The following is a 13,547-nucleotide window of genomic DNA, read 5'->3' as shown; positions in this document are numbered from 1 at the left end:
CCGTGAGATTTTAAAATAGATGCCTTGAAATCTGTTATGGAGTCACCCACATGGTCTATGTGAGGACTAGATGATAGAAGGATATGTGAAAAGGACTTGAATGGGGAAAGCTGGGCTTTAAATCAGTCCTCCTAACTCCAAGCCTAGAAATGGGCTTCAGAGAGACTACGCCGTGGGCTTAATATAATCAGCGGTCACTGTGCACTGACATCTGACACATGAAGTGAGAGGCATTTGCTATTGACTGAGGCACAAGCAATGCAAGAGGGAGGGAGAAGAAAAGGAAGGAGGGAGAGAGAGGAAGAGGCAAGCAAAGCTGCAATGAAAATCTATTACAATCTGACCTGCAGGAGGGCAAAATATGTAAGAGTTGTGGATAAAGTAAGTCAGTCTTCCTGGAGCCACTTGAAACCCCGCCCAAGGGGTCTCCAATGAAGGCAACGACATTGCTACAGAGAATCTGGATGAGCTCTTTTCTTAACTGAGACTGTATACACTATATAAAGTGACTGCAGAACTTTTTATTGCCTCAGAGGATGAATCAAAAAAGTCATGGACCACTGAGTTTGTATCATGTATTAGAGGAACAGGTCATCCCACTGAACAAACTTTAAAAGGACAGCAGAAGGCAGAAATTAAAGTTGATTTTTATGATTTTGCCAACCTATGAGTTCCAATTTTTCAAGTATGGCTATGCAGCTGAATTAACAAAGTGACCATTAATTTATAAAAAATGCATTCAAAGAATATTATATACTTAAAGCTTTCCCATTCTCCTACTTCTTTACTTCCTATGCATTGTGTTCACAATAGCTGAGGTAAAAATGTACTCAAGAGAAGATAAGCTACTAAAGAAAAGTCTGAACTAGTTCTCTCCTAGAGAATATTTTTGTCCGCTCACCTTTGGACAAGTGATTTCAGTCTGCTGGATCATGATGAGAGCCGAAGCTATGAGAGCTCCTTGCCTCACATAGTTCACAGGGTCATTTGTCATTGGTTCCAGCAAATTAATTGCTTCCTGAAAGCATAAAAAAAAACTTTTAATAAAGTTCAGGTGGCTAAATTTTCAAATTAGTTACTGTCTTTCTAACACAATATTTCCATCTAACATTGTATTCACAAGTTAATTTAAGACTATTTGGATGTAATGGTCAGAACTGAGCATGCTTTAAGTTTCAATATAACTGATGGTAAGTGAAAAGGAAGCTTAGAGAACAGGAGTGCCCCTGTTTTCAGGTAAAAGAGGTCAGGAAGAAAGTAAGAAAAAATGAGATTAATGTTTGATAAACAATATTATTTTCCAGGTGCAGTGGAAGATATTTTATATATTTATTACATATTCAGGATGAAGAGGGTATATTCATCCAAAATGTATAAAATACCTTCCACTAAAACAACAAGAGCAATAGAAAACAATCTTTATAAACAAAGAAACAGAAAGGTGAATTGCCAAAAATCACCTAAGTGTAGCAAACTCAGGCCAGTCTGACTCTGTATCCAACTTCTTTCAAATACTAGAGAAAGATAATATCTTAAGATGATTTTACAAAACCTAATTTAAAAAATTAATCAAATCTAAATCGAAACAAACAAAAAACAAACAGAACTCTGAAAACAAGATTTTACTTGCTAGTAGAATGGCAACACAAATTAAATCAAACAGGATTAGAACTGATTCCATGGTTACACTTTGAAAGACTATATATGGTGGAATTTTCCAAAATGTTTACCAGGATTTTCCCAATATTAAATTCTTCAGAATATCAGTTCTACGAAAACAGGATTCCTTGATTAAATAAGTTTGGGAACTCTAGCATACTATATATTAACCCCTCTTGCAGATTCAAAAATGTATCTAGCACATCAAGGGCTCCAGGAACGTATATATCATAACAAAAGGTTTAAGAAACCTAATTAAAGGAACCGCTAGTAAACAGACTCATAGATTTAGAGAACAAACTTATGTTTGCCAGGGGAGAAGGGTGGGGAAAGGGATAGTTAGGGAGTTTGAAATTGACATGCACACACTGCATATTTAAAATGAATAACCAACAAGGTCCTACTCCTTAGCACAGGGAACTCTCAATGTTATGTGGCAGCCTGGATGGGAAGGGAGTTTGGGGGAGAATGGATACATGTATATTTGTGGCTGAGTCCCTTTTCTGTCCACCTGAAACTATCACAACATTGTTAACTGGCTGTACTCCAAAATAAAATAAAAATTCAAAAAAAAAAAAAAGAGAAAGAAACCACTAGAGCTTTGTATATTTGACCAGGAAGTCTTTTGCTCTATTAAACACTCTGCAGGAGCTTTGTTTAGCACCTCTAACAAGGTCCTTAGGTAAGTATAAATCTGGAAGAACAGAAGAATGAGTTTATATGATTATCAAACTTATTTTAATACAGTATGTAATTTCTCAAATGTCCTTTGTTTCAAAGCCGGGTAAATGAATTGAATCCTTTTTTGGGGGTGGGGAGTAATGATTTCCTTACATGTCAATTTATTTACTAAAAAAAAAATCAAGAGTGATTAACAGATAAACATCACATAAGTACATTCTTTCTCACTTCCCTGTAAAATGTAGTGCTGTTGTTTAGAAGAATAAGTTTTTCAAATATTATTCATATATTGTTAATATTGTTTATGAAGTAGTCATGATAAAAATTTAACAAAATTTCCAACTTATGAGTTAGAAGACACTAACTTGGCCTTTAGAGTATGTGATATAACCTCAAAGACATATTTTAGAATAAACCGAGTGTTTCAGGTTTTTCAGAAAGAAAATTAAAGTGCCAAACTTCAGACAGATATTCATAAGTAGATCATATAAACTATCTAGAAATAAAGCAGACTTGTTTAGTAAAAGTAATGAAAAATGTTCATTGAATTAACTTGTCAGATGCTGTGTCTCAAAGAACATTTGCTCCTAGATACCATATTAAGTTCAGAATAATCTGGAAAGAAAAAAAATCTAATTTACATTTAACTTATGAAGTCTGACATAAATGTCTACTAAAGACCCGAGGGAGAAAATACTTTGCAAAACATTCAACTATATTTTTCCTTTATTTATAGAACAGATGTGTCTGGAAAAAAATGAAGGCCAATTTCTATAAACTGTATTTTTACACACAATGACTTTTCTAATAAAACTGAAGATACATTCTCATGTAAGAAATTCTCCTCCAAAAAAAGGAAAACATTTAAAAAAACAAAACTGTGAGGGCAGAAACCATGTCCAACTTGCTCCTCATCATATCCTTAAAATGATCTTCCCTCTATATTTCAATTGACAAATGTTTACTGAAACTCTACTATGTGTCAGGTCTGACTTTAGGTTTTAGCAGTGAATATTTGGTTCTCAGGGACCCTACATTTCAGTGGAGAGGAGACAGACAATAAATAAATAGGTCAAAATAAAAAGTAAAAAAAAAAAGACAAAGAAACCACTAGAGCTTTGTATATCCCAGCATTTGTTCATTGTATTTGACGAAGAACTCTTTTGCTCAATTAAGTCATAAAAATATGTCAGGTGATGCTAAGTGCTCTGAAGAAAAATAAAGCAGGGTAAGGAGACAGAATGGGAATACTGGAAGGGCATGTCTCTCTATAAATTTTTATACAATTCTTACCACACAGTGAAAATGCCTATTTTAATTTCTAGCTTCAATAATGTTTTATGTGACTAGGAAAAATTATTTGTATCCAATACTAACCCTCCTTATTAGAGAAAAAGTCAAGGAAGTTAAAATCTAATTTCTGGAATCAATCAATAAACCAAAAATTATACTTTACTTTAGTTTGGATAAGAAATGATTTCTAAAACATGGCTCCATTCTGATGTAAAGACTCTGGGGATATAACCATTTTCTTGTTCTCTCTTTCACACACAGACACACGCTTGTACGCTATTAAAAGAAAAAGTACACCTTTTGAGGAACTAGGCAAGATGTGTTTATGTGTGCTATGAAAGGCAAAATGTGATGATTATGTCATTGCTGTTGATCACGAATACCTGTTATTAAAACACTGGTGCATTTCTTTATGAATCTCATGAAAAACCGTTTTCAAATCATCAATGTGCCTAGCCCAGCTCTTTCTGTCACTTTTGAGGGCTTAACAAATACCATGTTACCTATTACGTTCTTGAGGAAAAAAACAGACAAACAGCAGTTAGGTATAAGGTTAAAACACACACACGAAAAATCAAACTGAATTGACCATGGTGGTCTCAAGAAGAACTTTGATTTCCACAATACTAATTATGCAAATTAAATATGTGAAATAACAATGTAAAATGGCCAGAGTAGTTCTTCAAAGAGAAAAATATTTTTTTTTTCTTTTTAAAGAAATCAACACTTTTCAAAAAATTCAACAGCATTGTTTCTACTAGAGCCACCCATATAATGTGGTTTGTTCTTAAACCGCTTTCAGCAATCCGGCACAGTAAAGTGGGGAAGTTCGGGAAAGCTTAGCTTGCGAGGCAAGTACAGATTATAGCACACTTGTATTTTTACAGCTGTTACATAAACTTTTCTGCTAGGAAAAACAGTCTGGCGCCAGGAAAGAGCTGCCTGCCTGGCTTTGGGCTTTACCTTGTTTCCTGTACCAGCACAGCAGATGCCCAGGGCCATGGCAGCTCCATAACGCACGTGAGGATTGTAACTCTCTGACAACAATGAAACAACGCTAGGGCACTGTTCAGGGGTCCTGATGAGAAACAGAGACATATTTTAAATCAAGATGGAACAACTTTAATCAATTTTGTGAAAGTTATGGGAAACAAGAGAGTTATATTCATCACAGAAGTTGCCGAATTAAAAATCTCCAACAGAATTCTAATATTGATATTAGAAATCTATCATCAACGTTCAGAGACTGTAAGCAAAGACAGGAAAGTATCAGGTGATCCCTCGACCACAGCTCTGCATCCCAGCATCTGTCATTCCTTGTCTCCTCCAGGGTGGGAAACAGTCATGGGTGGAGGGGGTGGGGGCAAACGCCGCTCTGCATCCTCTCATTACTCCTGCTTACTCTGGGTCTTGCTTCAGAAGACAAATGTCACATACAGAGACTCCAACATGATTCCAAATGATTTAAATCTTCCAGTTATTACTCTGATGGAATATTACATTGGTAAATAGGAGTCAGTTTGAAAAGAATTGATTTTTGTTTTTTGCCTTCAGCAATTATTTTTGTGTTGATAAGAAAAGAGAAGTTGTTCTTTTCTTATCTTCTTCATATTTGCAGCAAATAGAGAAAAGAGGACAACCCTGACAAATGAAGTATCTGATCTCCTCTCTGAAAGACTATCCTGTTAGGATGGTTACTTGTGAGGGGCAACCTGATGCGTATAATAACTGGAAGAGAGTGTAAGGGGGATTCTGAAAGGCTGGTGCTGATGTTGAACTAGGTCTGGTTACACAGGCTGTTCAGCTGTGACAATTCACCAAGCTGTAGGCTAATTATGCGCTCGTTTTTAGATGTATATTATACTTCAATAAAAACTTAAAAAAGAGACTATTCATATATTACATTTCAATAGAAAGTTAAAAAAAGTATCTTGTTGTGAATGAAAGCAGTTATTACATACAGACCAATTCAAACCTATAATTCTATGCTGAAACTGTCCTCTAGCCTCAAACCCCAATGAATGGTAAATTCAAATTTCCAATGAAGTAGAGCCAAATTTATGAAAACGTCTATAAAGGTGAATTTGTGGGGAGAGGCAAGACAGGGGTAGAGGATTAAGAGTACAAACTACCATGTATAAAGTAAATAAGCTATGAAGATACATTCTACAACACAGGGGATATAGCCAATATATTATGGTAACTATATATGGAACACAGTCTTTTAAAATTGTGAATCAGTATGTTGTACATCTAAGACTTATACAATATTATACATCAACCATACCTCAAAAAGGTGGGGTGGGGGGGAAGAACTTTGATGAAAGGGAAGGTTGGATTATTTACTAACTTTATTATTTTAAAAAAAAGTAACTCATACCCAAAAGTTCACTCAAAACAATGTAAAAACCAGTTGGATATCAAACCCAGGAAACTGATTATACCTAGGATTCTTGACATCCAGATCTCTTCACTGACTTTTCAGAGAGTTGGTGGTACAGAGAACACTCCGCCCACTTTGCCCCTTAGCTGCAGCAAGGACAGGACAGTCCAGGGAAAAGTGACTCACAAAGACTTTATCTGAAACGTATCAAAATCTTATTTTATGACTCTCCCCTTGTTAAAAGTATTATGCCTTAAAAAAAAGTATTAACTATTTCATGAGGTTTAGAAAAAAATTTGCCTGTGAACACAAACACAGACCTTTGTTTGGGAGCTTAATCAGAGAGCTTTACTTAGTTTATTACCATAATGACTGAGACAGGCTGTGAGGGCTAGAAACTCAAAAAAGCACATAAAAAAATCCTTATATGTCTCTCAGTCTAATAATAATTATTCCAACTCTGACACATTCTTCAGAAAATTTTTTAAGACAAGGAACGACAAACTCATTAATAAATTAGCTTAGACATTCAACTTCTTCAAGAGCAAAATAAAATAATGCAAGAGTGCTAAGTCGCTTCAGTCGTGTCTGACTATATGCAACCCTATGGACTGTAGCCTGCCAAGTTCCTCTGTCCATGGGATTCTCCAGGCAAGCATATTGGAGTGGGTTGCCTTTTTCTTCTCCAGGGGATCTTCTTGACCCAGAGACTGAACCTGTGCCTCTTATGCCTCCTGCACTGGCAGGCGAATACTTTACCACTAGCGCCGCCTGGGAAGCCCCCAAATCATAATATTCTAGGTTTACTTTAATTTTTCGATAGGCAGCTCTCAAAGTACAAATGAATTTTTCCAAGCAATGATCGCAATGCAAACATTCACTGAAAGCAAAACTTCCTTATGTTAATCTTTATCCAAACACATACATACATGCTATTATTATTGTTTAGTTGCTAAGTCATGTCCAACTCTTGTGACCCCATTGACTGTAGCCCACCAGGCTCCTCTGTTCATGGGATTTCCCAGGCAAGAACATTAGAGGGGGTTGCCATTTCCTTCTCCAGGGGATCTTCGAGACCCAGGGATGGAACCTGTGTCTCCTGCATTGGCAGGAGGATTCTTTCCACACAGCCATCAGGGAACCCCACACACACATGCTGGTAAATATACAATTTTTAAAACTAAGCTAATAAATGAATAAATGACAAAATGATATCAATATAGTCAATATTTTGCAACATGTAATGAAATTAATGGATATCAGCATCATTATCAGACTGCTAACATCATGAAAAGAAAAACAACTAGACCTTATGCCTTATGCACACTGCCAGCCTCTCCTTAAATTTAAAAAAAAAAAAAAGAGAGAGAGAGAAAAGAAGAAATGAGTGAAAAACTGACTCTGAATTAGACCAAGTCTTTACATGTATCAATTTATAGGAAATACAGAAGAGCAAAAAACATGTTATATTACACAGAGATGCAATGAGGGTGGGGAGGGCTAGGCAAGATATGGAGGAAGAACCTGAAAATTAGTAGAAAATACACTAACTCTTTAATAACAGTTCATAAGACTTTCATTCAGTTGTTTTAGCTAATTCTGACATTCCTTGAATGTTAGTTTTTCTATGTAAACATTTATCTCTTAAGATAACATCATCAAATAATTTCTGTATCTTGTTTTAATGCCTTTGGATCAGTATAATTAAGTATTTAAATGACTAATCCCTAATCAGAAATAAAAGTTCATCTGTCTCCATGAACATTTCCTGCTCTATTTTTTGGCTAGTTTATAAAAGTTTAGAAAGTGAATATGAGATTTAGAGATTAAAAGAGGGGTGATAGTATACACTTTGAATTTTGTTTTCATCTCAATATAAAAAATATATAAAATATTATCAGAAAAATAACTGAAAAAGAAAACAGTTTCATCTCCAAAAGACAGTGTCCCTTGAGATTCTGGATCCTAAGCTACTGCTATTTGCAGTTTTTAAATTAGTTTTTACTGCAGTTTTTTACCATCAATTTAGTATTTAAAGAATTATCCATCTACTACATGTAAAGTACCATAAGGAAAACAAAACCACACAGACCCTGCCTCAAACCTTATGATTTTAGTCCTATCTTTAATATTTCTTTTTTATCATCTTAGTGTATTTTGAAAAACTAAAAATTATTATAGTTTTAGATAAGCTTGTGGTATGTTTCCAAACAGATTAATTGCTTTCAGGTGATGCCAAAATGGAATGAAATCTTCTCAAAGAGGTGAGAAGAAAGTAGATTCATAAGATTTATATAAAGAAATTGCTACTTCACTATAAGAAGTGAAAGTGAAAGTCACTCAGTTGTGTCCGACTCTTTGCGACCCCATGGACTATACAGTCCATGGAATTCTCCAGGCCAGAATACTGGAGTGGGTAGCCTTTCCCTTCTCCAGGGGATCTTCCCAACCCAGGAATCAAACCCAGGTCTCCCACATTGGAGGCAGATTTTTTATCAGCTGAGCCACAAGGGAAGCCCAACAATACTGGAGTGGGTAGCCTATCCCTTCTCCATGGGATCTTCCCAACCCAGGAATCAAACCAGGGTCTCCTGCACTGCAGGCAGATTCTTTACCAACTGAGCTATCAGGGAAGCCCGTGATAAGCAACAAAGCTCTTAAAAATCTCAGAGTGCATTTCTGAACCTAGAGTAACATTCAAAAAGTTACAGCATTATCAGCATGTTTCTGAGCCCTGCCCTTTAAATGAGTAAACTAAGAAATGAAAAATTCACTAGAGGGGGCTCAACAGCAGAACAGGCAGAGATAATATCATCTTTCTTAGGTTAATTGAGAATTGAAGTTAGGTTGGCTGAGACAATCCAATCTGAGGAGTAGAAAAAGAAAAGAATGAAGAAATGCGAACACAGCCTAAGAGACCTGTGGGCATCACAAAACATACAAACATATGCATAATAGGAGTCCCAATGGGAGAAGAAAAAGAGAAGGCTGAAAGAATACTTAAAGAAATAACAGACAGAAACATCCCAAATTTTGATGAAAGACTAGAAACTTAACAAACTCCAAGCAGGATAAACTCAGAGAATGGTACACAAAAAAGACAAAGACTACACTCTAGTAGGAGACAGACAATAATAAGTGATAAAGTAAGTAAAAAGCTGAAGCTCTATGAATAACAAAAAAACTAAATCATGGTAAAGGGCCTTGGAAGAGCCAAGAGAATGGGGCATTTTGCACCATTCATTGGTGCAGTCAGGGCACCTTCAGTGATGAAGTGACATTTAAGCTAAGACAAGAAGGCAGTGAAGAAGTGAGCCAAGTAGCTACCCAGAGGAAGAATACAGGTAGTGGAAACAGCTCATGCAAGTGCCCTGTGGCAGAATGACACCCAGCATGTTCGAGGAGGGGCAAAGACACCAAGAGTTTGACGGTAGTGAAGAGGGAAGAGCAGATGAAAAGAGCGGCAGGTTATAGGAAACGGGCTTTTACTATGAGTGAAATGAAGGGCTATCAGGATTCTAAGCGAAGGAATGATATGATCTGACTTGTTTAAAAACAGTCATTTTGGCTGCTCTACTGAGACAAGAGGTAAAGGTAGAAAAAAGGCCAATTAAGAGGCTACCTCAGAAATCTGGTTAAGATATAATAACCAGATATAATAAGATATAATAACCAGTGACTTGGAAAAGGTTGTAGTCATGAACATAGAGGGGAAAAGTTTGAAATTTGTCACCTGATGTGAAGAGCCAACTCATTAGAAAAGACTCTGATACGAGGGCAGTAGGAGAAGGAGACAACAGAGGACGAGATGGTTGGACGGCATCAATGACTCAATGGACATAAGTTTGAGCAAGCTCAGGGAGATGGTGAAGGACAGGGAAGCCTGGCATGCTGCAGTCCATGGGGTCGCAAAGAGTTGGACACAACTAAGCAACTGAACAACAAAGAGTTATTTTAGTAGAGTGCTGGGGATAAAAATCTGATTGCAAGGTTACAGACTAGGTAGGTAGTAAGAAGGAAAGTGGAGTAAAAGTCGCTCAGTTGTGTCCAACTCTTTGCGACCCCATGGACTATACAGTCCATGGAATTCTCCAGGCCAGAATCCTGGAGTGAGTAGCCTTTCCCTTCTCCAGGGGATCTTCCCAACCCAGGAATCAAACCAGGTTCTCCTGCATTGCAGGCAGATTCTTTATCAACTGAGCTATCAGGTAAGCCCAGTAAGAAGGAAAAAGGATAGGCAATTATCTAAAGTCAAATGATGAAGGAAAGAGACTGAAGGGATAAAGAAAGGTTTTATTTTTCATTAAGTGGTAAACCTGAGCACGTCTGCAAGAAAGAAGTTAAAGCTGAGAAAACGAATATTTAAGGCATGGATTCTATGTGTGAAAAAGATACTTTATTTAGCAAGATTGCAAATAATATCATAAAGAGTTGGGATTAAGAACTTAGGTAGAAGTTAGTTATGGAAAAGAGGGATGACAACATGATCCCAAAGAATAGGATGGATGGAAAGACATTTTAAGAAGTTAAAAGCTGACTGAGCTTTCAGATTGGTTTAAGCCTTTCATGAAAATAAGCGGTAAATTCAGTCATCAGGGGAATATGAGCACAAAGAGTCTAAGGAGAACAGACTAAGTCTAAAACAGCTACTCTTACTAAAGTTCAGTTATTTCACTGATCTCATCAAAAAAGAATGAATAAGAAAGAAATTTTTAAAAAAATGTCAAGATGTTTTTGGGCTGCAGTGCAGGCCCTGTTGAAGCGAGCTAGTCTTACCTCTACCATACCTATATTGTGAGTGAGTGAGTGGAGTCGCTCAGTCGTGTCTTTGCGACCCCATGGACTGCAGCCCACCAGGCTCCTCCGTCCGTGGGATTCTCCAGGCAAGAGCACTGGAGTGGGGTGCCACTGCCTTCACTATCAGTATACTGTTTCCACCCTTTTTGCCCCCCACCTCCCTCCTCTTCTTTCAACCTGGCTTCCTGTCCTCCCTTTGAAATCTTTGAAGACCTGAGAGATTTTCATTTACTCTGTTAGTACTTGGATCTGAAGTTATGTGTCTCTATAGGAGGTTTTCTGAGAGACTGTAATCTTGTATTTAAGAGAGTGTCTGATTAGGAGAATCAGATTGGAGCATCTGATTAGAGAAGGAAATGGCAACCCACTCCAGTATTTTTGCCTGGAAAATTCCATGGACAAAGGAGCTTGGCGGGCTATACAATCCATGGGGTCGCAAAGAGTTGGACACAACTGAGCGACTATCACTCACTCACTCACACTGTTTGCATCCGCCATAGATTATAAATTCTATATAAAGGCAAAACATGCTTATTCTGTTCTTCACTGTATCTCCACAAGCAAATGGAACTCAACAACTGCTTTACACATGAATGAATATGTAATGAACACAATCCACATATTGTCAAAGATTCATTAAGGTGTTAAGTGTTTGAAAGGTATCATGACTGAGAGGTATAGACTATCCAACTAGCCAACCATCTTGGCTGATATTTAAATTGCCTTCCTAGACCTATAAAAGATACTACATTGCCCCTTTAAGTAGAAGACAGATTCTGTTCAACAAAACAAAAGGCATCAGGGATAAAATTCAGTATTTTAGGAAAAAAGGCACCAATTAGGTGTTTTGGTTATAGTCAGATTAGAGTTTGAAACTGACCTTTAAGCTACTTAAGTAAGAATTAATTTATCTGGAGTTCTTGATAAATTAATTTAAGTTAATTAAATAAACTTATCTAGTTCTCTAAATAACATATTCTACACAAAGTTTCCAGATATTTGAAATCTCAAAAAAATGCATTTCACTTATTCCAGTCACCCAGAACAGAGCTGAATAAAGATGATTTAAGCTCTCAGCTGGTAAAGACTCTGCCTGCAATGCAGGAGACCCCGGTTCAATTCCTGGGTTGAGAAGATCCACTTCCTGGAAAAGGGATAGGCTACCCACTCTAGTATTCTTGGGCTTCTCTGGTGGCTCAGATGGTAAAGAATCTACCTGCAACAAGGAAGACCTGGGTTTGACCCCTAGGTTGGGAAGATGCCCTGGAGAAGGGAAAGGCTACCCACTTCAGTATTCTGGCCTGGAGAATTCCATGGACAGAGGAGCCTGGCAGGCTACAGTCCATGGGGTCGCAAATAGTTGGACACGACTGAGCGACTTTCACTTTCATTTGAAGATTAAATATGTGATAGCCATCACTATATCAATTACCATACCACACAAGAGTTGTGGAGGGCTGAGTTATGAGAGCTACAAGTCTCTATTTTGAACAGAACTACATGCCTGTTCTTTGTAATTCTTGTTTTTTCAGTTGGCCCTATTCGCTATTACCAAAGAGCCATCCACCTTTTAATCTGTTACTCTATTTTGGAGAAGAGACGGAAATGTGTTTGTTAAAACTGTCTCAAGAGTGAATTTATCACTGAATATTCTTTTGTACTGCTTAGATTTACTACCATGGGCAAATGGTTTTTTTCATTCAAGACAGGGGAAAGACAAGTTTTTGTGTGTGTTTAGTGTAAAAAAGATTTGAAGTGGTGACTTACAGACAGTCTTCTACCTAATGTGCATGAGGTTTTAGAGCACAGATTTAGTTATTTGTCAATTAGATTCATCTACTCTTTTATTTAGTATTATTATTTTGCTTTCTCTCTGATTGTCAGCTATGCTTCTGATAACTCAAAGTTGTTGTTAACTACAACAATAAGTAGTTGTTCTAACTTCTTATGGTCCCTAGCCATTAAGCTAATTAAAAATATAAATATAAAATAAAAACATTCTAGGAACCAATTTTAACTATTTTTAGTTAAGGTTTAAAAAAAGAAATGAGTCAATGTGGGTAGAAGGGTTAGTATTGACACAGAATTATATAATAATAATGGTCGGTATTTTTATAACATACTCAATGAATATTTTTAAAAACTTATCTGTAAACACAAATTGATGAAGGTTTACTTCATACATGTCTTTTCATTAAATATAATGGTGCTATTTCCAATCTGACATTACTTGTTTTGCAGATACCTACCTGCCTGCATGAGCACAGAAGCCAAACTGTGGTTCAGAATAAAGCACTATTATAAGGTATTTCCATATTCCTGAAAAGAAATTCTGGCACATTAAAATTTATTTGATTGTTCTTGAGGATTATTTTGTCTTCACCCAAAATTATTAGTAAATATTTTTTTCTAAAATATTTAAGTTTGAGTTAAAATAAAGCAGCAAATATTGAATAAAATCTGAAGTGCTCAGTAGAACTGAACAAAATATTTTCTGGTAACTTTCACACAAGCTAAGGAACATAAATTTGAAATGGCATAAATGCTATTGTCAACAGAGAAGTAATTAAATAACTTAAAAATATGAGTGATGTATGATGATCTTTTATCTATTTCTGTGTAGCATGTGGGATCTTTAGTTCCCCAACCAGGGATTGAACCTGCACTCCCTGCACTGGAAGCGTGGACTCTTAACCACTGGACCAATAGGCAAGTCCCCTATTACATAATCTTT

General features: G+C 36.6%; 1 protein-coding gene across 2 annotated transcripts in view; it reads right to left on the bottom strand.

Annotated features, from left to right (window-relative positions):
- The window catches only part of PSMD1 (proteasome 26S subunit, non-ATPase 1), an 81,512-nt gene that overhangs the window by 22,713 nt on the left and 45,252 nt on the right, over positions 1-13,547 (bottom strand). For both annotated transcript variants that reach the window (XM_019978454.2, XM_070773877.1), the window contains 2 exons: positions 4,597-4,711; positions 902-1,018 (listed from right to left, as the gene is read on the bottom strand). In XM_019978454.2, coding sequence (XP_019834013.1) covers positions 902-1,018; positions 4,597-4,711 — 232 coding nt within the window. The remainder of the gene's footprint in view (positions 1-901; positions 1,019-4,596; positions 4,712-13,547) is intronic.

The sequence above is a fragment of the Bos indicus genome, chromosome 2 (assembly GCF_029378745.1).
Source record: "Bos indicus isolate NIAB-ARS_2022 breed Sahiwal x Tharparkar chromosome 2, NIAB-ARS_B.indTharparkar_mat_pri_1.0, whole genome shotgun sequence".
Taxonomy (NCBI): Eukaryota; Metazoa; Chordata; class Mammalia; order Artiodactyla; family Bovidae; genus Bos; species Bos indicus.
The sequence above is the reverse complement of the archived record's forward strand: the minus strand, read 5'-3'. Positions and strand labels throughout refer to the sequence as shown.